Below are 26,229 nucleotides of genomic sequence, written 5' to 3' on the forward strand. Positions count from 1 at the left end.
AGATTGAAACAAGACACTCTGCAGAGCACTGCATCACTACACACAGCATATGCTACCCTGCAACGAGATCCTCTGCAGAGTATTGCACCACACCAAACAGTAAATGCCACCCTGTGTTGCAACGAGACCCTTCGCAGAGCACTGCACCACACTGCACACGCTAACTGTAACGACCCTCTGCAGAGCATTGCACTATGCCCTATATAATATGTTATATTTAAACCACCCCATCTGCAGAGCATTGCACTATACCGTTATACAGTACATGTTATATTGTAACAAGACCCTTTGCAGAGCTTTACAGAGTTTGTTTATAATGAGACCATCTGCAGAGTATAGCACTATACTGTATATAGTATATATTATATTGTAACAAGACCATCTGCAGAGCATAGCACCATAGCTGTATATCATGTATACTATATTGTAATGAGACCATCTGCAGAGCATTGCACCATAACTATATATCATGTATACTATATTGTAACGAGACCATCTGCAGAGCATAGCACCATAGCTGTATATCATGTATATTATATTGTAACAAGACCATCTGCAGAGCATAGCACCATAGCTGTATATCATGTATATTATATTGTAACAAGACCATCTGAAGATTATTGCACCATAGCTGTATATCATGTATACTATATTGTAACAAGACCATCTGCAGAGTATTACACCATAACTGTATATCATGTATACTATATTGTAATGAGACCATCTGCAGAGCACTGCACTATACCGTTATACAGTACATGTTATATTGTAACAAGACCCTTTGCAGAGCTTTACACTGTACTGTATACTGCAAGGGCACCGTATAGCCCGCAGAGCACCGCAGCACACAACAAAAGTTATATTGAAAACAACTCTTTGCAGAGCATTACACCACACTGTATACAGCAAACGTTATATTGAAGCAACCCTCCGCAGAGCATTGCATTATACTTTAGATTAACGATTGCAGACCAGCTGACAGGTCCGCCTAACGAGGACTGGGCAGCTGCCGCAACCTGTACCAAGGGCATAGACAATTGTAGCTGTGCGGGTGGCGGGCGGTCCACATGTCGCCATGAGGCAGCTAGCGGGCTGCACGAAATGCTGAGGCCCTGCCCCCCCCAGCACCGATTTAACTCACCTGCTTGCCGCTCCTGTCCCCCACTACCGCTTCGGGCAGAGCCAGCCAGAACCATACCTGCCCCAAATTACCTTATAATCAGAGTGAGACACAGCATAACCAGATAAGACAGCCAGCGGAGCTGCCAGGATGCCGCGCCTGCACCACCCCAGACCCACGATCAGCGAGGCCTCCGCACCGTGAGCAGCAGCTCTGAAGATTTTTGTGGGAGATTCAAACACCAGACACAGGAAGCAGAGATTCCACAAATGTCACGTGCTCCGCCCCTGTAGGAGAGGGGGAAGTTATATACACACGCCCCCACCTGTTCCCAATAAGCCCCACCTGGAAGTGTAGGGAGTGATAATTACTTCTGCCCCTCACACAAATACAGCCCATCAGGCTTTATACTAAAATACTCCAAAATAGTTTAACCTCCGTTGTATGTAATTTGTTTGAGGGTTTTCTAAGAGATGCTAACAGGCCTATAATTCCCTGGGTCACCTTTTGTTCCCTTTTAAATATTGGTACCACATTTGCTATGTGCCAGTCCTGGGGAACAGTCCCTGTTACTATAGAGTCCCGGAATATTAAAAACAGGGGTCAGTCTATCACATTACTTAATTCCTTTAGAACACAGGGGTGAATGCCATCTGGACCTGGTGATTTGTCTGTTTTGATTTTTTGTAGGCGTCACTGTACTTCTTCCTGGGTTAGACCAGTGACCTGTACTGGGGGAGTTTACCTGATCACACTATTTCACCTGGCATTTGGCATTTTCGGTGAACACCGTGGAGAAGAATTTGTTTAATATATTTGCTTTTTCCTGATCCCCGTTTATAATTTCTTCCTCATCATTTTTTAAGGGGCCTACACTTTCATTTTTTGCTATTTATAAGGTTAAAGAACATTTTGGAGTTAGTTGTACTCTCTTTGGTAATGAGTCTTTCTGTCTCTATTTTTGCGGCTTTTATCAGTTTTTTTTTTACATATTTTACATTTATCTCTATAGATTTTTAATGCTTCTTCACTATTGTCCTGTTTTAGTATTTTAAATGCTTTATTTTTGTCCTTTATTGCCCTTTTAATGATTTTATTAATCCATATCGGTTTTCTTTTATTTCTGACCCTTTTATTTCCATAAGGTATATATTTATAACAGTGATAATTTAAGATATCTTTAAAAGTCTCCCATTTAGTGTCAGTATTCTTGTTTTTGAGGACAATATCCCATTTTATATTGTTAAGGGCTTCTCTGAGCTGATCAAACTTTGCCTTCCTAAAGTTCATTGTTTTTGTGGCCCCTCGAGAGATTCCCTTATTGAAGAATAAGTTATTATGATCACCATTTCCCAGGAGTGCTTTTACCTGCACATTAGTTACTCTGTCAGGTCTGTTGGTTAATATTAAGTCTAGTAGGGTGCCCCCTCTGGTCGGGCTCTGCACCATTTGGGACAGATAATTGTCTTTAGTTATAGTCAGAAAACTGTTTCCTTTATGAGATTCACAGGTCTCAGTCTCACAGTTTATATCAGGATAGTTAAAGTCCCCCATTATTATCACCTCATTCTGATTTGCTGCCTTGTTTATTTGCCTCAGTAATTGATCTTCTGCCTCTTCCATTAGGTTTGGTGGCTTATAAAAAACCCCTATCAGAATTTTTTTTTCATCTCCATATATTTGTACCCATAATGCCTCCTCATTATCGTCTCCCTCCCATATATCCTCCCACAGTGCGGCCTCCAGACTTGATTTCACATACAAACTCCTCCCCCTTTCCGTTTTGTCCGATCCTTCCTGAATAGACTATAACCCTATATGTTGACCGCCCAGTCACAGCTATCATCCAACCAAGTCTCTGTTATACCCACTATGTCATAATTATCCTCAGACATCAACCACTGCAGTTCATCAGTTTTATTGGACAGACTTCTGGCATTAGTCATCATGCAATTCAATGGTGTATGTTTTTCCTTCCTATGAAGCCTAACCCTATTAACTATTCTAGCCCCCCCCCCCTCCGCTCCACCCCCAGGTACATTACTAAGTCCCCCCTCTCTATCTACACTGTCTTCTCCCTCTATGTTATAGGTTCCCTCCAACCCAGTCCTTAGTTTAAACACTCCTCCACCCTTCTAGCCATCTTCTCCCTGAGCACATCTGCACCCTCCCCATTAAGGTGCAGCCCGTCCCTACGGTAGAGCCAGTAACCGTAGGGACGGGCAGGGGACTTCAATTTTGTGTTCAATGGCTGATTAGACAGGTCCTCTGCCATTCCCCTAAAACGTTCTAAACTTCAACAGAATCTACTACAGTCCTGTTTTCAATCTCCCTCTTCAGCAGATATGTGGAGGGAACATAATGGCACTGCGAGGGGCTATTCTTAATTATTCCCCTTCACAGGAATTCCCCTTCAATGGGAATACCATTATTGATTGGTTCCTCACAAATTCCCCCTCTCTTTCCCTCCTTTGTTCAAAACCTGTAGTATTGGCATGGTCAGACCACGATATGGTTTTTGCGGAGATGGGCCTTTCGGTTGGACAGACTAACCCTTTTAAATGGAGGCTCAATGAGGTACTTCTCACAAACCCCCAAAATAAGAACCAGATCCAACTTACTCAACTTACTTCACTGCTCTCAACTTACTTCATTACTAATGCACTTCTGGAATCCGATCTGTTGTGGGTCTGGTCCGCTCAAAAGTCCTATATCAGAGGCTGACTCATCTCTATTGCCTCCAGTCTTAAACGGGAGCAAGACCGTTAATCTATCTTAGACCATAGGTTAGCAAAACTGTACTTAGCACATCAGCGGAACCCCACCCTCTACTTTCCAAGAGCCATACAGGAAATAAGAGTTCAACTAGATGCTGTTCTTTCATAGTGAGAAAAGAAGGCACTCTGTTGGACCAGAGCCTCTTATCGATTTGCAAAATACACCCGATAAAATGTTGGCCAGGATACTCAAAAAAAAGCAGTGACTCAATTAGGTTCAGTTGCGCCATGGCTCCCGGACCTCCCATCCCCATCGTATTTACAAGGATTTTCATGAATTCTTCACTAATCTTCACACAATCTCGAACCTGAAACTTTGGCAGGCCCCGGGCCCTGACTGTCTTTCGGCCCAATATATAAAAAAAAATTCTCAATACTGATTCCCCACCTACTTCCTTATATGCCTCTTTCATGCCTGCTCCCTCCCCTATGAATACCTTGATGCTCTTATAACTGTTATACCTAAGCCCAACAAGAACTTCTCTTTAGTTACTAATTGCTGCCTTATTTCCCTCTTTAAATTAGACACTAAAATCCTCACATTTATCTTCACCCACGGGTTAGCCCTTCTCCCCCTGATCTTAGTCACGCCGACCAAGTTGGATTCATCCCTGGCAGACAGGCCTCTGACAATATTAGAAAGGTCCTTTAGGTCATGCATTGCTCCTCTTCCACTTCTACTCCCCTCATGGTTTTGGCCCTTGACATAGAATAGGCCTTTGATAGTGTATTTTGGTCTTATCTCCAAGGTGTGTTGGCTAGAATGGCTTTATCAGGTCCTTTCACCCATCTAATTTGTCTACTATATTCTCATCCTTCTGCATACCTGAAGTTGCCAGCTGCCCTTCCAGTTTTGATTGCTATAGCTCATGGAACTCGCCAGGGGTTTCCTTTGTCTCCAGACCTTTTTGCGTTGGCAATGGAGCCCCTGGCGACAGTCATTCAGGAATCCCCAGACATCTCCGGAGTTATGATAGGCCACACTTACTACAAACTTGCTGTTGACCCTCACATGCCCGCTTACATCTCATCCGAATCTATTTAGAGTCCTTCTCAATTTATCCTCTCTTTTTTTGTCTGAAGTACTTTATTGTGGGTCCCTCTACCTACTCAGAAATTGGTTGGTCTTAAAGGGGTATTCCAGGATCTTTTTTTATTTGACTATGCTGCAGGGGCTGGAAAGTTAGTGTAGTTCATAATTCACTGCTCAAAAATATTAAGGGAACACAAACAACACAATATAACTCCAAGTCAATCACACTTCTGTGAAATCACACTGTCCACTCAGGAAGCAACACTGAATGACAATCAGTTTCAAATGCTGTTGTGGAAATGGACCAGACAACAGGTGGAAATTATAGGCAATTAGCAAGACACCCCCAATAAAAAAGAGTGGTTCTGCAGGTGGTGACCACACACCACTTCTCAGTTCCTATGCTTCCTGGCTGATGTTTTGGTCACTTTTGAATGCTGGCAATGCTTTCACTCTAGTGGTAGCATGAGACGGAGTCTACAACCCACACAAGTGGCTCACGTAGTGCAGCTCATCCAGGATGGCACATCAATGCGAGCTGTGTCAAGAAGGTTTGCTGTGTCTGTCAGCGTGGTATCCAGAGCGTGGAGGCCGTGGAGGAGAACGTAGGAGGGCAACAACCCAGCATCAGGACCGCTACCCCTGTCTTTGTGCAAGGAGGAGCACTGCCAGAGCCCTGCAAAATGACCTCCAGCAGGCCACAAATGTGTACGTGTCCACTCAAACGTTCAGAAGCAGACTCCATGAGGGTGGAATGAGTCCCAGACGTCCACAGGTCGGGGTTGTGCTTACAGCCCAACACCGTGCAGGACGTTTGGCATTTGCCAGAGAACACCAAGAATGGCAAATTTGCTACACAGATGAAAGCAGGTTCACACTGAGCACATGTAACAGATGTGACAGAGTCTGGAGATGCCGTGGAGAACGTTCTGCTGCCTGTAACATGCTCTAGCATGACCGGTTGGAAATGGGTCAGTAATGGTGTGTCAGGCTGCCTTGCCCAGAAACTCGTTGAGTGTTTATACTTTTAGAATAAAGAATTTACCTATTATATTTTTATCATGAATTGGAATCCTTGGTCGGGTGATCCAGCTTCCTTTCTTATGCACCTGCCTCTCTCCTAGCATTGTACAAATAGGAGGAGGACTTCAACACTACAATCTCTCTCCCTATATGGCATTCTTGTGAAACTTTTAGTAAAGGGAGCCGACAGATCTCTCTGATAGAAATAACCCTCAAAAATTTACATGAAAGAATATTATGTCACAGCTAGGTTACATGCTATCTTCCCCTCTACTTCCACTGATTGTTTACGGGGCTGTACCTGTGATGACACCATGCATCGTGTCTTTTGGACTTGCACAGTTGTTCGAGATTTTTGTAAGGGGATTATTGCTATATTGAGGGAAGTCACTGGGTTCTCTTGCCCCTTACAAGATATCTTCTGCCTTCTAAGCAAAAGTCCCTCTAGCGTGCCAAATAGATTTTGGTTGTCCCAGTTTATCCTCCTTGCAGCTAGAATTTATATAGCCACCAACAGGAAGCATCCCACTTGTCTGTTGACAGGATCGTAAATCAAGTTAATCTTAGGATGCTCTCAGAAAAAATGAATGTCATGAGAAACGACAAGGTTGATTGCTATGATCGTGTCTGGAGTGCCTGGAAGTCCTATTGCCCTAATGTTTGCCATTGTATGTCCTTATATTGATAACCTTGTATTTTCCATGTATATGTGCATTGTTTATAAGTGTTCCTCTGTCATGTGTCAAGTTATTACTTCTGTTATTGTTCCTTTGGTATACCTCTGGTTATGTCGTGTTGCGTCCCCATTCTCACCGTATTATATGTGCAATCTTTTTCCCTTTTATAAACTTTCTCTGTTTGAAACTAATATATGAACCACTCAACATAATCAAAACTACATTTGGGAAGTTTATTAACCCTTTAGATGTTTCACATAAATGAAAGCATAGTGGCATAGCCAATTTTTATTTATTTATTTTTTGCAAATATGCAGCTTTGCTAAAAAAAAATTCTGCAACACAGCAGACAGAAAAATGCAACTCAATATTTAGTCCCCTTGTATGCTGCATGGCTCACACACAGGCCCCAGATATGACAGAGCACCGTGTGGATTTTGGCTTTTCCTTTTATTTAGGATATTTTGTAAACATCTTATCAAGATGCAGAGGCCTTTGGGTTCCAAAATAATTTTGCAAGACAAATTCATGTTTTCATTGGTTCCATTTTGGGGTACATTTGTCACTCCGATTGCTTTTTATTCCATATTTAATGAGGTAATAAGAAAACTGTTCTGCAATTGTATTTTCTTTAATTTCTTACTGTCATTTTTCATGCAGAACAAATGTTCTTTTTAGTCTGCCGTTTAGTACGATTATGGCGATACCTCATTTATATACTTTTTAACTATGGTTTATCCATCTCTCACCATATTCTGAGAGATGTCATTTTTTTTTTTTTTTTTTTTAACCAATAGGGCTGTGTGAGGGCTTATTTATTGTGGGATAAGTAGCAATTTTTAATTGTACTATTTTAGGGTAAGACTGACATTTTGATCACTTTTTATTAAATATTTAGTGAGACAGGATTACCAAAAAGCAGTACATTTTGGCAGGATTATTATTATTATTTTATTTTATAATATTTTGTAAGTGTTTTTTTTTTTTTTTACCATTGACATGGTAATTTTATTCTGCAGGCTGCCATGATTATGGCAATATCTCATTTATGTACTTTAATTGATCATTTATTACTTTTACACTATAAAAATCTTGTTTGTGCAATGCCATTTTCTGAGCACTGTATTTTTTTCATTTTTATACCAACAATGTTGTGGGATGGCAATTTTTTTCTAGGAGGAGTTGACAAACATTTTGATCACTTAGTTTTACAGATTTAATTCCATATAATTGATTTAAAACCATAAATATGGCAAGGTTTTTATTCATTTTTTTAGGGCGTTCATTGTGCGGGTTTAATAAGGTGATCGTTTTATTGCTTGGGATCTTGCGGACACAACAATACCAAATATGTGTAAATTACAATTTTTTGGGAGGGGGATAATGGGGAGAGATTGTGTGTTTATTTATTTATTTTAACTAAACGGGATGAGTATTTAACTCAGGGAGAGTTCACCACTCCTAGTGTGACGGAGCTTTCAAGGGCCAATAAGCATTCCGCAGGCATTCTGGGTAGGGGAATATGCAAATCAGCTCATTACATCACCTTTTCAGGCGATGTTCCCTGGTATCAGCTTAGCTCCAGTTACGGTATATAAAAAGCTAAACGGGATTAATGCCAAGCTAGAACACTCTCTCCAGAAGGAAAAAGAGTACCCATCTGTAGACAGCTGTTTCGGGGTACTTTCCCCTCGTCAGTACAGAGCAGGGTGATCTGGCTTGGCTGAGATGAGGGGAGCTGATTTATTTATTTTAGTATTGATATATTTTTATTTACTGTACTTTTTTTTTAGTTTATTATACTTTTTTTTTTTTTTAACTGTCCCACTTGGGGACTTTGACACATACAGTAATGGCCGTAAATATTGGCACCCCTGGATTTTTTTTCAAGAAAATTAAGTATTTCTCACAGAAAAGGATTGTAGTTACACATATTTTGCTATACAAATGCTTATTCCCTTTGTGTGTATATCGGAACTAAACCAAAAAAGGGAAGAAAAAAAGCTAATTAAACATAATGTCACACCAAACTCCAAAAATAGGCTGGACAAAATTATTGGCACCCTTAACTTAATATTTGGTAGCACACCCTTTGGAAAAAATAACTGAAATCAGTCGCTTCCTATAACCAACAATAAGCTTCTTACACCTCTAAGACGGAATGTTGGACCACTCTTCCTTTGCAAACTGCTCCGGGTCTCTCATTTGAAGGACACCTTTACCCAACAGCTATTTTAAGATCTCTCCACGGGTGTTCAATGGGATTTAGATCAGGACTCATTGTTGGCCACTTCAGAACACTCCAGCACTTTGTTGCCATCCATTTCTGGGGGATTTTTTAATGTATGTTTGGGGTCTTTGTCCTGCTGGAAGACCCAAGATCTCGGACGCAAAACTAGCTTTCTGACACTGGGCTGTACAGTCCGACCCAAAATCCGCTGGTAAATCAGATTTAATGATGCCTTGCACACATTAGAGGCACCCAGTGCAAGAGGTAGCAAAACAGCCCTAAAACATCATTGAACCTCCACCATACTGTGTTCTTTTCTTTGTAGGCCTCACTCCCTTTTCGGTAAACAGTATGATGTGCTTTACCAAAAAGCTCCATCTTGGTCTCATCTGTCCACATGATGCTTTCCCAGAAGGATTTTGGCCTACTCAAGTTCATTTTGGGAAAATGTAGTCTTGCTTTTTTATGTCAACAGTGGGAATCTCCTGGGTCTCCTGCCATTGCATTTCACTTCATTTACATGTCATTTATTCAAGCTCAGGGAGCATCAGTGTCACCGCGAACTATGTTTTGATCTAATAAAAACCTATAGCTTATGCCTCTAGGACCTCACCAATGGTGCATAATGGTGTGGGCAAAGATAGATTTAACAGCGTTTATTCAAAAATTGCTTTTAATTCAGATATAAAATGTAATATATATATAAATAAAACAGTAGCAAAATATCACATTATACTGTCATTTATCTAATGAAAATCTCACTGGGCCCTAGTGACATATCAAAAAATGTATAAATTAATATTCAAATAAGTCCATAAATCTGCAGATAAAAAATATAAAAATAAAAATACCAATAAAATAATTCCGTGAAAAAATGTTTGGATTTGTGGCAAAATGATTGTAACATAAAGTCAATGAAAAAAATTAATTAAAAAGTTGATGAATGAATGATAGAGTATCTCTCACCACTGCTTCTGGCACCATTGGTGAGGTCCTAGAGGCATAAGCTATAGGTTTTTATTATTTCATATTATTGTTGCCGGTGGGGTCCGGCTTTAGCTTTAACTGCCTCGGTCCTTCTGTTGTGAGCTGCACCTTATTTTTATGTTTTGATCTTGTTTGGGGCTGCTTATCCACCATCCTGACTATCCTGCGTTGACACCTTTCATCAATTTTCTCTTCTGTCCACGCCCAGGGAGATTAGCTACAGTGCCATGGGTTGCAAACTTCTTGATAATGTTGCGCACTGTGGACAAAGGCAAATCTAGATCTCTGGAGATGGACTTGTAACTTTTAGATTGTTGATATTTTTCCACAATTTTGGTTTTCAAGTCCTCAGACAGTTCTCTTCTAATCTTTCTGTTGTTTATGCTTAAACAATGCAAAAACTAAGTGAACTTCTCTCCCTTTATCTGCTTTTAGGTGTGACTTTTATATTGGCCACACCTGTTACTTGCCCCAGGTGAGTTTAAAGGAGCATCAGATGCTTGACACAATCTTATTTTTCCACAATTTTGAAAGGGTGCCAATCATTTTGTCCAGCCCATTTTTGGAGTTTGGAGTGACATGATGTCCAATTTGCTTTTTTTCCTCACTTTTTTGGTTTAGTTCCAATACACACAAAGGGAATAAACATGTGTATAGCAAAACGTGTTACTGCAAAGTTTGTTTAAAAAAAAAAAAAAAAAAAAAAAAAAAAAAAGAGAAGAGAAAATGAAAAAAGAAAATGTACCATTTAATTCTTGAATAATTTCAGTTTCTAGATGTTTATATTAAGACTCAACTTCCTTACCAACTGGCCGAGGAGGAGCACTGGCCAAAGGGGGTATAGGTGCAGTGTTGAATGGTGGGCCTGTTGGAGGTGCTGTGGGTCTAGTTGAGCAAGATAATGTGAGTGGAAGCCCCAAAGGTTGCCGTGGTGGCTGAGACTGGCCGATTGGTGATGGAGCTGGACCTGCAAATATTAGAGCGTCAAACTCAGAAGCTAGGTTATTGAGTTATTTGCAATGCAAACTATTACTATATTTCATGCAAACCACTGAGATCACATTGACAGACCTTATTAAAACAATAACAGTTTAGAGCTTTATGAAACAAACGAATATCAAGAAAAGGAGAGACAGAGACAATGGCTCTGATTTAGGGTGGGTTCACAACACGTTTTGATGATTCGGTCACTGGATCTGGCTTTGGGGGGGGGTGCGTACTGAAAATGGTGCGGTATACCAACATTTTAGGTACAGTCAGAAAAATGTATGCAGAGCAAAAATGAGCTGACCGGAATCACTATAATGACTGCGGTTGGCTCATTAAAATGAATGAGATCGGGGCCGGCTGGAATACGGAAGCAACTTGTTTTCACTCCCCCGGGGAGCTGATGACCGTATCATCAAAACACAGTGTGAACCTACCTTTACTACCGAACTGTTTTGTTGGGTTGTGAACCAAAATGTTGCACACTGCGCCACAAATTGCGCCCATGCAAAAATGTAAAAACATTATAATAATCCTACCAACTCTTTTCGTGGATGCCAAGAAAAGGGGGCATGGATACCAAAAAGGGGCGTGTTCCTGACAATTTAGAAAAATCCCAACATATTTACTAATGTTTCCACAGAAAATGTGGTGGACTTGAGCTCTGGGAAAACCTCACAGATAAGAGCAGTAAGGGGGGGGGGGGGGGGAAGGTAAATGTCGGGAAACATTAGTAAATACCGTGGAAAAATACCTGTTGGGAATAATAAATCCACAAAGAAAATTCTATCAAATAGGAATAACCTGAGGTCACTGCAAATATTGAGTTTTTGGAAGAATTAGCATAGGGGCCCGCATCACATACATTTTTCAGTATGTTGTCGCGCACCCCCACCTTGAAGGCAGCTGCCTTATGGTAGCTCAGGCGCTACTTTTAAGTCCAATACCAAATGCCCCATACCAACGGGAAACATTTTTCCCTGTCTACAAATATGACCCAATGTTCTGTCCCTATAAATGTAGTATTTATAACCTATATTGTTATTTCTCTCTAGAAATGCATCCAGTCCCCTTTTAAAGTCTTATTTATGGACATTTATCAACGGGTTTAGTCAGGTTTTCTTTACTTTAATTGTCGCAACTGCGACTACGCAATTTTTTGTGCGACATTTTGACTGGAAAGCGAGAAAAGCAAGTTTTCCAAAAATTAACTACGTAGTAATAATTTAAAAATGGACTACGGGTAGTCAGGTATTTATTAACTGCGACAGTCGCAACTGCGCAAGAAAAAGTCGCAACAGGGTTAAAAATTGACTAAATTTACTCCAGCTCAAACATGGAGCAGAAAAAGCTACTACCAAAGTAAAAAAGGAAAAATTGCTTACGTGAAAGAAAATTATCAACAGGCTGAAACCAGTTGATAAATAAGTCACACACAAGCAAAAAAAAAGTAAGGAAAAAATTACTAAAAAAAAAAAGAATACATAAGCAAACATTGATAAATGTCCCTCATTGAGTTTACTATGACAACTTCCTCGGGAAGAGCGTTCGATAGTTTCACTGCTCTTAAAATAAGAGATCCCCGTCTGTGCTGGTGTAGAAACAGTCTTTCGTCTAGACTTAGAAGATGTGCCCTTGTTATAAATATAGTCCATAGTTCTGGGTATGAATAGATAATAGAGATTTCTGTACTGCACTGCAATACATTTATACATAGTTATTAGGTCGTCATTAACCCTTTAAGGACCAGGCCAATTTTCACTGTATTGTTTTTTTGCACATCTGACCACTTTCACTTTAAGCATTAATAACTCTGGGATGCTTTTATCTTTCATTCTGATTCAGAGATTGTTTTTTCGTGAGATATTCAACTTTATGCTAGTGGTAAAATTTTGTCGATACTTGCATCATTTCTTGGTGAAAAATGCAAAAATTTTATAAAAAATTGAAAATGTAACATTTTTCTAACTTTAAAGCTCTTTGCTTGTAAGGAAAATAGACATTCCAAATAAATTATATTTTGATTCACAAATACAATATGTCTACTTTATGTTTACATCATAAAGTTGACATTTTTTTTACTTTTGGAAGACATCAGAGGGCTTCAAAGTTTAACAGCAATTTTCCAATTTTTCACAAAATTTTCAAAATCGGAATTTTTCAGCGACCAGTTCAGGTTTGAAGTGGATTTCAAGGGCTTTCTTATTAGAAATAACTAGAGATGAGCGAACTTACAGTAAATTCGATTTGTCACGAACTTCTCGGCTTGGCAGTTGATTACTTATCCTGCATAAATTAGTTCAGCTTTCCGGTGCTCCGGTGGGCTGGAAAAGGTGGATACAGTCCTAGGGGAGAGGTGGATACAGTCCTAGGACTGTATCCATCTTTTCCAGCCTACAGGAGCACCTGAAATCTGAACTAATTTATGAAGGAAAAGTCAGCAACCGCCGAGCTGAGAAGTTCGTGATGAATTGAATTTACTGTAAGTTCGCTCATCTCTAGAAATAACCCATAAATGACCACATTATAAAAACTGAACCCCTCAAAGTATTCAAAATGACATTCAGTAAGTGTGTTAAACCTTTAGGTGTTTCACAGGAATAGCAGCAAAGCGAAGGAGAAAATTCAAAATCTTCATTTTTTACACTCGCATGTTCTTGTAGACCCAGTTTTTGAATTTTTACAAGGGGAAAAAGGAGAAAAATCCTCTCAAAATTTGTAACCCAATTTCTCTCGAGTAAGGATATACCTCATGTGTATGTCAAGTGTTCGGCGGGCGCATGTCACATTTAGGAAACCCCTATGGTGCCAGAAAAGCAGAAAAACCCCCACATGGCAAACCATTTTGGAAACTCCAGCCCTCACAGAATTTAATAAGGGGTGCAGTGAGCATTTACACCCCACTGGTGTTTGACAGATCTTTGGAACAGTGGGCTGAGCAAATGAAAAAAGGGATGGTGTGTTCAGGGTGATTAGCTGTGTCGCTTTTACGCCAAACATAAAGTTTTGCATTGTTGCCAAAAAGTTGATTTTGGTTTCATCTGACCAGAGCACCTTCTTCCACATGTTTGGTGTGTCTCCCAGGTGGCTTGTGGCAAACTTTAACCTCTTAAGGGACCAGGACGTATGGGTACGTTCTGGGTCCCGGTCCTGCGATATAACGCGGGGTCACACGGTGACCCCGCATCATATCGCGACGGGCCCGGCGTCATAGTGAAGCAGGGACCCGCCTCTAATAGCGCGCGGCACTGATCGCGGTGCCCCGCGCTATTAAAGGACAACTGCAGCGGAATTACACTTATCCCCTATCCACGGGATAGGGGATAAGTGTTTGATCGCGGGGGTCCAACCGCTGGGACCCCCCTCGATCTCCCTAACGGGGCGCCGGCATTAGCGCCCATGGTGACGTAGCATCGACCTAGGAGGTCGACGGTGACGCCACGTCCCCATACAGTTCTATGGGGGATGCGGGGAGGCACGAATGCTGCCTCCCCGCCTCTCCCATAGAGATGTTTGGAGGAGGCGTGCTGGCCGCAATGTCATGCTGCGGCTGGCAAGCCCCCTGCACGGGAGAGCCACGGCCCCGTACAGGAGATCGCCGGGGGCCCCAGCATTCAGACCCCCCGCGATCAACCACTATCTTGAGGATAGGGGATAAGTGTTTGTACCACTGCAGATGTCCTTTAACCGCGCGCTCAAAGCTGAGCCGCGCGGCTAAAAACGAAAGTGAAAGTTGCCGGTTAGCTCAGGGAGCTGTTCGGGATCGCCAACAGCTGTAGCACAGGAGGTGGTCTTCTTACCTTCTCCTGCGCTGTTCGATCGCCGAATGAATGCTTCAAGCCTGAGATTCAGGCTTGAGCATTCAATCGCCGAAAACACTGATTGATCCATTCCTATGGAGATGGATCAATCAGTGTAAAAGATCAGTTAATGAAATGTTATAGCCCCCTATAGGAGCTATAATATTGCATAAGATAAGTGTAAAAAAATCATTAAACCTTTCAATTATCCCTTCCCCTAATAAAAGTTTGAATCACCCGGCATTTCCAAGAATAAAAAAAAAACTGTAAATAAAAATAAACATATGTGGTATCGCCGCGTGCGTAAATGTCCGAATTATAAAAATATACTGCTTTTTAAACCACACGTTCAATGGCGTACGTGCAAAAAATTTCCAAAGTCCAAAATAGCGCATTTTTGATCACTTTTTATACCACTAAAAAGTGAATAAAAAGTGATCAAAAAGTCTGATCAGAACAAAAATGGTACCGCTAAAAACTTCAGATCACGGCGCAAAAAATTAGCCCTAATAGCGTCCTGAACACAGAAAAATAAATTTATAGGGGTCAGAGGATGTCCATTTTAAACATATAAATTTTCCTGCATGTAGTCATGATTTTTTTCTGAAGTGATACAAAATCAAACCTATACAAGTAGGGTATCATTTTAACCGTATGGACCTACAGAATAAAGATAAGGTATCATTTTTGCCGAAAAATGTACTGCATAAAAACGGAAGCCCCCAGAAACTCACAAAATGGTGTTTTTTCATAAATTTTGTCGCACATTGATTTTTTTTCCCGTTTCACCGTAGATTTTTGGGTAAAATGACTTATGTCATTACAAATTAGTGACGCCAAAAATAAGCCATCATATAGAATTTTAGGTGAAAATTTTAAAGAGTTATGATTTTTTAAAGTTAAGGAGGAAAAATGTAAAATGAAAAAAACTGAAAAAGCCCGGGTCCTTAACCACTTAAGGACCTAGGGCGTATGGATACGCCTTGACGTCCCGGTACTTAAGGACCCAGGGCGTATCCATACGCCCGTGTGAATTTAGGTCAGCAGGCACCCCGCGCAAATGCCCAGGGGGGTTATCAGTCCCCCCACCCCACCCTGTCGGCGATCGGCGCAAATCGCAAGTGAATTCACACTTGCGATTTGCGCCGATTCCGGGTCATACGGGTCTATGGTGACCCGGAATATAAGGGGGATCGCGGTTGTCTAAGACACCCACGATCCCCCTGTAGGCATAGGAGTGAGGAGGCAGGGGTGCCACCCCTCCTATCCCTGCTATTGATCGTCAGAGGCGACTACCAATAGCAGACCGGGGGCGGGGGGGTTAACTTTCGTTTTCCCCGTCCTGCCCACCCACAATAGGCGGGGCAGGACGGGGAACCGAAGGGGACCGGGCGCCGATGTCCACTAACCGATCCGGAGGCTGTGGCGACTGATTGGCGGGCTGCGTGACGTGCGTCAGAAGAGGAGGGCTCCCGGGATCCTACGTAAGCCGGTAAGTTGATCTGGAGGGCTACAGTCTGAGACTGTGGTCTCTAAACTGTAGCCCTCCAGATCTTGCAAAACTACAACTCCTAGCATGCCCACACAGCTGTTTGTTGTCTGGGCATGCTGGGAGTTGTAGTTTTGCAACATCTGGAGGTCCATAGTTTGGAGATCACTGTGCACTGGTCTAAAAACTGTAGCTCTCCAGATGTTGCAAAACTGCAAATCCCAGCATGCCCAGAAAGCAAACAGCTGTCTCAGCATGCTGGGAGTTGTAGTTGAGTACCTCCAGCTGTTGCATAACTACATCTCCCAGCATGCTCTTCGGTGATTAGTACATGCTGGGAGTTGGAGTTTTGCAACAGCTGGAGGCACACTGGTTGGAAAATACTGAGTTAGGTAACAGAACCTAACCGAAGGTTTTCCAACCAGTGTGCCTCCAGCTGTTGCAAAAGTACAACTCCCAGCATGCACGGCCTGTCAGTACATGCTGGGAGTTGTAGTTTTGAAACTGCTGGAGGTTTGCCCCCCCCCCCCCCCATGTGAATGTACAGGGTACATTCACACGGACAGGTTTACAATAAATTTCCTGCTTCAAGTTCGGGCTGCGGCAAATTTTTCGCCGCAGCGCAAACTCCTAGCGGGAAATGCACTGTAACACGTCAGTGCGAATGTACCATAAAAACACCACACTACACTACCACATAATAAAGGGTAAAACACTACATATACACCCCCTTACACTGTCCCCCCCAATAAAAACGGCAGGGTTTCCAAAACGGAGCCTCCAGCTGTTGCAAAACAACAACTCCCAGCATTTCTGGAAAGCCACTGACTGTCCTGGCATGCTGGGAGTTTAGCAACAGCTGGAGGCACCCTGTTTGGGAATCACTGGTGTAGAATACCCCTATGTCCACCCCTATGCAATCCCTAATTTAGTCCTCAAATGCGCATGGCGCTCTCTCACTTCGGAGCCCTGTCGTATTTCAAGGAAACAGTTTAGGGCCATATATGGGGTATCGCCGTACTCGGGAGAAATTGCACTACAAATTTTGGGGGTCTTTTTTTCCTTTTACCGCTTGTGAAAAGGAAAAGATGGGGGCTACACCAGCCTGTTACTGTAAAAATAAATTTTACACTAATATGCTGGTGTTGCCCCATACTTTTTATTTCCACAAGCGGTAAAAGGAAAAAAAGACCCCCAAAATTTGTAACGCAATTTCTCCTGAGTACGGAAATACCCAGTGGGCGTAAAATGCTCTGCGGACGCACAACAAGGCTCAGGAATTAGAGTGCACCATGTACATTTGAGGCCTAAATTGGTGATTTGCACAGGGATAGCAGATTTTACAGCGGTTCTGACAAACGCAAAAAAAATAAATACCCACATGTGACCCCATTTTGGAAACTACACCCCTCACGGAACGTGCCAAGGGGTATAGTGAGCCTGAACACCCCACAGGTGTTAGACGAATTTTCATTAAAGTTGGATGGGAAAATGAAAAAAATAATATTTTTTTCACTAAAATGCTGGTGTTACCCTAAATTTTTCATTTTCACAAGGGAAAATAGGAAAAAAGCCCCCCCAAATTTGTAACCCCATCTCTTCTGAGTACGAACATACCCCATATGTGAATTTAAAGTGCTCTGCGGGCAAAATACAATGCTCAGAAGAGAAGGAGCGCCATTGGGATTTTGTAGAGAAAAATTTGTCCGGAATTGAAGGCCACATGTGTTTACAAAGCCCCCATAGTGCCAGAACAATGGACCCCCAACACATGTGACCACATTTTGGAAACTACACCCCTCACGTAATGTAATAAGGGGTACATTGAGAATTTACGCCCCACAAGTGTCTGACAGATTTTTGGAACAGTGGTCCGTAAAAATGGAAAATTAAATTTTTCATTTGCACAGCCCACTGTTCCAAAGATCTGTGGGGTGTAAATACTCACTGCAACTAAATTCTTTGAGGGGTGTAGTTTCCAAAATGGGGTCACATGTAGGGGGGTCCACTGTTATGGCACCACGGGGGGCTTTATAAACGCACATGGCCCCTGACTACCATTCCGAACGAATTCTCTTTCCAAAAGCTCGATGGCGCTCCTCCTCTTCTGAGCATAGTAGTTCGCCAGCAGAGCATTTTACGTCCTAACATGGGGTATTTCCATACTCAGAAGAAATGGGGTTACAAATTTTGGGGGTCATTTTCTCCTATTACCCCTTGTAAAAATGTAAAATTTAGGGGAAAAACTGCATTTTAGTAAAAAAAAAAAAAATGTTTTCTCATTTACACATCCAACTTTATAAAGAAAAGTCGTCAAACACCTGTGGGGTGTTAAGGCTCAGCAGACCCCTTGTTACGTTCCTTGAGGGGTGTAGTTTCCAAAATAGTATGCCATGTGGGTATTTTTTGCTGTTCTGGCACCACAGGGGCTTCCTAAATGCGACATGCCCCCAAAAAAACATTTCAGCAAAAGTTGCTTTCAAAAAGCCAAATGTGACTCCTTCTCTTCTGAGCATTGTAGCTCGCCCGCAAAGCATTTTACGTCCTAACATGGGGTATTTCCATACTCCGAAGAAATGGGGTTACAAATTTGGGGGGAGGGCATTTTTTCCCATTACCGTTTGTAAAAATGGTAAATTTGGGGGAAAAACTGCACTTTAGTGTGAATTTTTTTTTCTTCCCATTTACACATCCGATTTTAACGAAAAGTTGTCAAACACCTGTGGGGTGTTAAGGCTAACTGGACCCCTTGTTACGTGCCTTGAGGGTTGTAGTTTCCAAAATGGTATGCCATGTGGTGTTTTCTGCTGTTCTGGCACCAAAGGGGCTTTCTAAATGTGACATGCCCCCCAAAAACCATTTCAGAAAAATTCACTCTCCAAAATCCCATTGTCGCTCCTTCCCTTCTGTGCCCTCTACTGCGCCCGCCAAACACTTGACATACACATGAGGTATTTCCTTACTCGAGAGAAATTGGGTTACAAATTTTGGGGGCTTTTTCTCCTATTACCCCTTGTAAAAATTCAAAAACTGGGTCTAAAAGAACATGTGAGTGTAAAAAATGATGATTTTGAATTTTCTCCTTCACTTTGCTGCTATTCCTGTGAAACACCTAAAGGGTTAACACACTTACTGAATGTCATTTTGAATACTTTGAGGGGTGCAGTTTTTATAATGGGGTCATTTCTGGGGTATTTCTAATATGAAGGCCCTTCAAATCCACTTCAAAACTGAACTGGTCCCTGAAAAATTCAGATTTTGAAAATTTTGCGAAAAATTTGAAAATTGCTGCTGAACTTTGAAGCCCTCTGATGTCTTCCAAAAGTAAAAACATGTAAACTTTATGATGCAAACATAAAAGTAGACATATTGTATATGTGAATCAATGTATAATTTATTTGGAATATTCATTTTCCTTATAAGCAGAGAGCTTCAAAGTTAAAAAAAAAATGCTAAATTTTTAATTTTTTCATCAAATTTTGGAATTTTTCACCAAGAAATGATGCAAGTATCGACAAAATGTTACCACTAACAAAGTAGAATATGTCACGATAAAAAAAATCTCGGAATCAGAATGAAAGGTAAAAGCATCCCCGAGTTATTAATGCTTGAAGTGACAGTGTTCAGATGTTCAAAAAATTGGCCGGGACCTTAAGGTATATTTGGGCTGGGTCCTTAAGGGGTTAAACAACACTTATGGATATCTTTAAGAAATGGCTTTCTTCTTGCCACTCTTCCATAAAGGCCAGATTTGTGCAGAATACGACTGATTGTTGTCCTATGGACAGAGTCTCCCACCTCAGCTGTAGATCTCTGCAGTTCATCCAGAGTGATCATGGGCCTCTTGGCTGCATCTCTGATCAGTCTTCTCCTTGTATGAGCTGAAAGTTTAGAGGGACGGCCAGGTCTTCGTATATTTGCAGTGGTCTGATAATCCTTCCATTTCAATATTATCGCTTGGACAGTGCTACTTGGGATGTTTAAAGCTTGGGAAATCTTTTTGTATCCAAATCCAGCTTTAAACCTCTCCGCAACAGTATCTCAGACCTGCCTGGTGTGTTCCTTGTACTTCATGATGCTCTCTGCGCTTTAAACGGACCTCTGAGACTATCACAGTGCAGGTGCATTTATACAGAGACTTGATTACACACAGGTGGATTCTATTTATCAATCAGGGATGTGGAATTCCTATTGCCCGACGCCCGGGACTAGCAGTTTTGGGCGCCGGGCAGGTGAATTTGTCCGGCCCTTAGCCCTGCTTCGGGCAAGCAGGGCCGGACCTGACAAGTGCGGTGGCGATCTGCAGTCTGTATGGAGCGGGCTCCCGACTCCTGCCCGCTCCATACTCTGCCGCCTCCGACAATAAAAAAAACTGTATCCTCGGAAGCAGAGCAGGGGAGATGAGAAGCTGTGTATTTGTCTTCTCTCCCCTGCTCTGCAGACGTGCGGGGGGGGGGGGGGGCGCGGGGGGAGATGAGGGGGGCATGGCTTCTTGCTCCCCGTGCAGACCTGCGTCCTCTGCCTTCACTCCCCCCAGCTGTAGCTTCGGAGAGCTGAGGGGAGGAGGCGCGTCTGCACGGGAGATGCATGCGGCGCTCTGTAGTATGTATGGAGCGGGCTCGGGATTCCTGCCCGCTCCATACTCTGCAGCCCCCGGCTGTTCTCAGTAGCCGGGGGCCGCCGCTAATAGCCAGCATTCGGCGATCGCCGCGGCTGGCTATTAACCCTTTAGATCGCCGCTGTCAAAGCTGACAGTGGCATCTAAAGGGAGATGTGAATGCTCCCTGGTGGGCTAGTGGGGTGGATCGCCCCCCCCGCAGCGCAATCGAAGGGGGGCGAGATCCTCTATAGAGGTAGCCGGAGGACTTACCTCTGCTTCCTCCTGTCCCGGCTATGTCATTGATAGAGCCTGGCTGGACCAGGCTCTATCAATGGATCACAGAGCACACAGATTAATAGAGTTCAATAGAACTCTATTCATCTGTCTGAGGAATCTAATGATTCCTCCTATAAGTGTAATAAAGTGTAAAAAAAATAAAAAAAGTTTTAATAAAAGTTTGAAAGACACATTAACCTAGTGGTCTTCAAACTGTGCCCCTCCAGATGTTACAAAACTACAATTCCCAGCATGCCAGGACAGCCGTTGGCTGTCCGGGCATGCTGGGAGTTGTAGTTTTGCAACATCTGGAGGGCCACAGTTTGAAGACCGCTGCATCAACCCCTTCCATGTTAAAAGTTCAAATCACCCCCTTTTCCTATATAAAAACATGCAAACATAATAAAAATAAACATATTTGGTATCTCTTCGTGCGTAATTGTACAACCTATTAAAATATAACATTATGTATCCCGTACGGTAAATGTAAAAAAAATACCAACCCACAGATTTGCAATTTTTATAATATCCCATAAAAAAAAAAAGTTAAAAAGCGATTAAAAAGTCAGATCAATGCCAAAATGGTACTGATACAAAAAACAGATTATGGCGCAAAACATGAGCCCTCATACAGCCTGGTATGCGGAAAAAAAATAAAGCTACAGGGGTTAAAAAATGGCAATTAAAAAAATTAGAAAATGTTCAGAATTAGTAAAACATGACGTAAACGATACAAATTTGGTATTGCTGTAACCAGGTGCCTTAAGTATAAAACTAACATGTTACCTCAACCACAAGGTAAATGGCGCAGAAAAGAAAACCACCAAATCTGCAAAATTATCTTTTACTATTTCAATTTCACTTCCCCAAATATATATATATTTTTTGGTTCAGAGAATATGTTATTGAAAAATTTAAAGGTATCATTATAGTAGGTAGTTATGGCTATTACAGGGCGAGGAGGAAAAAATGAGTGTGTAAAAGTGAAAATTGGCCGGGACAAGTGGATCGTCATGAGGGACAAGTAGATTTTGCTCCATTTTAGTCCCGTGAACAAGTAGTTTTTTATAAAATTTCCACACCCCTGTCAATAGTCATTTAGGTCAACATTGGATCATTCAGAGATCCTCACTGAACTTAAGGAGAGAGTTTGCTGCACTGAAAGTAAAGGGGCTGAATAATTTTGCACGCCCAATTTTTCAGTTTTTTATTTGTTAAAGTTTGAAATATTTAATAAATTTCGTTCCACTTTATGATTGTGTCCCACTTGTTGATTCTTCACAAAAAATTACAGTTTTATATCTTTATGTTTGAATCCTGAAATGTGGCAAAAGGTCAAAAAGTTCAAGGGGGCCGAATACTTTCACTATGCACTGTATGAATGTCTGCTGCTGAAATGCCAAAGAGTTATAGGTTCGGTCACAAAACCGGATATGGGGCAGAAATGATTCCGGTCGGCTCATTAACCCCTTAAGGGCTCAGCCTATTTTGGCAATTCATCCACAGACTGGTATGAGGGCTGTTTTTTGCGCGACCAGTTTTCCATTGTAATGCCATCACTCACTTTACCATAAAATGTATGGCGCAACCATAAAATACTATTTGAGTAAGGAAATTAATCCCTTAAAGGGGTACTCCGCCCCTAGACATCTTATCCCCTATCCAAAGGATAGGGGATAAGATGTCAGATCGCTGGGGTCCCGCTGCTGGGGACCCCAGGGATCGCTGCTGCAGCACCCCGTTATCATTACTGCGCAGAGCGAGATCGCCCTGCATGTAATGACGGGCAATACAGGGGCCGGAGCATCGTTACATCACGGCTCCGCCCCTCGTGACATCACGGGCCGCCCCCGTCAATACAAGTCTATGGGAAGGGGGCGTGGCGGTCTTCACGCCCCCTGCCATAGACTTGCATTAAGGGGACGGGCCGTGATGTCATGAGGGGCGGAGCCATGTCACGCTGCTCCAGCCCCTGTATCGCCCGTCATTACGCACAGAGCTCTGTGCAATAATGATGGCGGGGTGCCGCAGCGACGATCCCGGGGGTCCCCAGCAGCAGGACCGCGGCGATCTAACATCTTATACCCTATCCTTTGGATGGGGGATAAGATGCCAGGGGAGGAGTACCCCTTTAACTTCTTCAGGACATAGGGCGTATGGATATGAAATCGTTCAGCAGGCATCTCGGCATATCGCCCGGGGGGGGGGGGGGGGGGGGTCATCATGGCCCCCCATGTCGGCGATCGCAGCACATCGCTCATCAATTCAGATGAGCGATGTGCTGCGATTCCGTTCCCCGCCGATCGCCGGGCGGGGATCGGAGCCGGATGTCTGCTGATTTCAATCAGCAGACATCCCAGCAGTGTGCCGGAGGAGGTCCGGAGGACCTCCTATACCAGCAATCGCTGCAGGACGCCGGTAACTACTTACCGGCGTTCTGCAGCGGTTCCGGGTCCTCAGGGTCACGTGTGACCCTGTGACCCGGAGGTAGATGGTGACTGGTGGTGTAGTATACACCACCAATCACCATCCTTGCTGTACTGGGGGCTGGCATTGTGGCCACCCCCCTCAGTACAGTTGTGATTGGGTGGCATGTTGCTCCGTTCTGCCCGCCATTCCACTCAGATCTGGTGTGCAGGATGGAGCCCCGTGCTGCCCACCATCCCCTCATTAAAAAAAAGTGCCCCTTGCCCCCTTTCTGTGGCCCCTTGGCACAGAAATCCCCAGGGATAGCTTTAGATTTAGCTAGGTACAGGTTAGGTGGGTGTCCGTGGGTCCGTAGCACCTTTAGTTGAGTGATCCCGGCCCTTCTGGGTCGCTGCGGTCTGCCGCCACCTTTTTTTTGGGGGGCGCAGATCTTTTTTTTTTCCCCCTAATCGTGTGTGCGGACCCTCTTAGTTATAAAAGGGCGGTCCGCCATCGTTTGTTAAAGACCACCCGCCGCTGATCAGTCCTGTAGTACTGATCAGCGTTTTTTTTTTTTTTTGTGGTGTCGGCGCTTTTTTTTTGCATTTTCCAGCGTTTTTTTTTGCACCTATAGGCGGTCCGTGCCACCAGTAGCAGGCGTGTACTGTGTGGCCGGACCTTACCTGTGTGTGCGGCGTGCCTCACCGCTGTCAGTGATTTATCACTGATCAGCTTTTTTTTTTTTTTGTGGTAAAGGCACTTTTTTCGGTTAACGCGTATTTTTTTTTTTTGCACCCATAGGCAGTCCGTGCCACCAGTAGCAGGCGTGTACTGTGTGGACGGACCGTACCTGTGTGTGCAGCCTGTCCCACCGCTGTCAGTGATTTATCACTGATCAGCGTTTTTTTGGGGGTTCAGGCGGGTGCATTTTTTCAGGGTTAAGCGTTTTTTTATTTTATTTTTTGTTTTTTTTTGTGTGGGGGGGTCTGTGTACAAGCCATCAGCCACTGTTCTGGGCTGAGTGGCCGGACCCCCCTCTGACTTCTGCGCCCCCTGCCGCCACTAGCGCTAATCAGTGCGCACACCACTGATTAGATAAACGCTTTTTTTGGGCGCAGGGCTTTTTTGCGCTAGAAGTCCCTTTTTTTTTTTTTTTAAAGTCCTCTTAATTTTTTTTCTGTTAGGGCGGGTTAGTTTAGTTAGGTTAGGGAGGGTTAGGGCGTGTTAGGGAGGTAGTATCGCACCACACCACACCACACCACACCACACACAGCACATACACCAATAAAGTTCCCCCCCCCCCCCCACACACACACACACACACACCCGTATCCCCATTAGAGTAGGGAAATGGACCGCGGAGCGTTTTCAGCGGAGGAGGCATATGCCATAATTGCCTCCGACACTGAGAGCGGCTCAGAGGACGATGAAGACCCCACCTTCCTTATTTCATCGTCCTCCTCATCATCTAGTTCAGATGATGAGCCACCAAGGCGGCGGAGACGCCGCCGCGCGGTGCTGCAAACCTCCTCTGCCCTTGACCCTGTGCCCCATGCTAGTATGAGTCCCCCTGGCGCTCATACTAGTGAAGCCCCCCTGCCAAGGTCACTGGTACCTCGTACCAGAGAACTTGTCTGGGCTGAGCCAGCGGACCACGAGCCCGTGATTCCTGAGTTTGTTGGCGACTCAGGAATCAAGATTAACATTGCCGGGTTCACTGAAAAGGACTTTTTCGGTAATTTTTTCAGTGCCGACTTTGTTAATCTAATGGTCACACAGACGAATCTTTATGCCCAACAGTTTGTCGCCGCTAAAAGTGTCGGGCTCACTTTTAGCTAGACCCGGCGGCTGGACTCCAGTCGATGCAGCCGAAATGAGGACCTTTTGGGGCCTTGTGCTGCATATGGGTCTAGTTAAAAAACCCAGTGTCTTGCAATATTGGAGTGGGGACGTCTTTTACCAGACACCCCTCTACAGTATGGCCATGGCACGTTCCCGGTTCGAGGCCATTTGGAGAGGTTTGCATTATGCTGATAATGCGGCATGTCCCCCCCGAACTGATCCCGCGTATGACCGCCTGTATAAAATCAGGCCGGTAATCAATCACTTCGGGGCCAGATTTTGGTAGACCTATGTCCCTGGAAGGGAGGTCAATATTGATGAGTCGCTGATCAGCTTTAAGGGGAGACTCAGCTTCTGGCAATACACCCCGACCAAGCGAGCGCGGTATGGCGTGAAGATGTATAAACTTTGCGAGAGTACCTCCGGGTACACTTGCAAGTTTATGGTGTATGAGGGACGAGATTCCCGCATTGAACCCCCAGATTGTTCCCCCACTCTGGGTGTTAGCGGGAAAATCATTTGGGGCCTTTTGCACCCATTGCTACATAAAGGTTACCACCTTTACGTGGATAACTTTTATACTAGTATCCCTCTCTTCACATCCCTCTACGCCAGATCCACGCTCGCTTGTGGGACAGTCCGGAAGAATCCAAGAGGCCTTCCTTCCTATCCCCTGCAGACTCCTATCCCCCGGGGAGAGTCCCGTGCCTTTTCCCATGAGAACCTGTTGGTCCGGTATAAGGACAAGAGGGATGTCCTTATGCTCACCACTATTCATGGGAATGGCAGCACCCCTGTCCCTGTGCGAGGTACCGTAGGACAGGTCCTCAAGCCCGATTGTATTCTGGACAACAATCTGTATATGGGGGGAGTTGATCTTTCTGATCAAGTCCTCAAGACATATAATGCGATGCGGAAAACAAAGATATGGTACAAAAAAGTTGCGGTCTACATGGTACACGTTGCCATGTACAACTCTTTT

The 26,229-nt window shown here is 43.4% G+C and overlaps 1 protein-coding gene across 9 annotated transcripts in view; it reads right to left on the reverse strand.

Moving 5' to 3' along the window:
- The window catches only part of SEC24A (SEC24 homolog A, COPII coat complex component), a 916,567-nt gene that overhangs the window by 754,782 nt on the left and 135,556 nt on the right, over window positions 1-26,229 (reverse strand). For 6 of the 9 annotated variants that reach the window (XM_056516617.1, XM_056516614.1, XM_056516612.1 and 3 more), the window contains one exon: window positions 10,653-10,814. The exons of the other annotated variants lie outside the window; for them this stretch is intronic. In XM_056516617.1, the coding sequence (XP_056372592.1) occupies window positions 10,653-10,814 (162 nt within the window). The remainder of the gene's footprint in view (window positions 1-10,652; window positions 10,815-26,229) is intronic. 9 annotated transcript variants of the gene reach the window in all.

This window comes from Hyla sarda, chromosome 4 (assembly GCF_029499605.1).
Source record: "Hyla sarda isolate aHylSar1 chromosome 4, aHylSar1.hap1, whole genome shotgun sequence".
Taxonomy (NCBI): Eukaryota; Metazoa; Chordata; class Amphibia; order Anura; family Hylidae; genus Hyla; species Hyla sarda.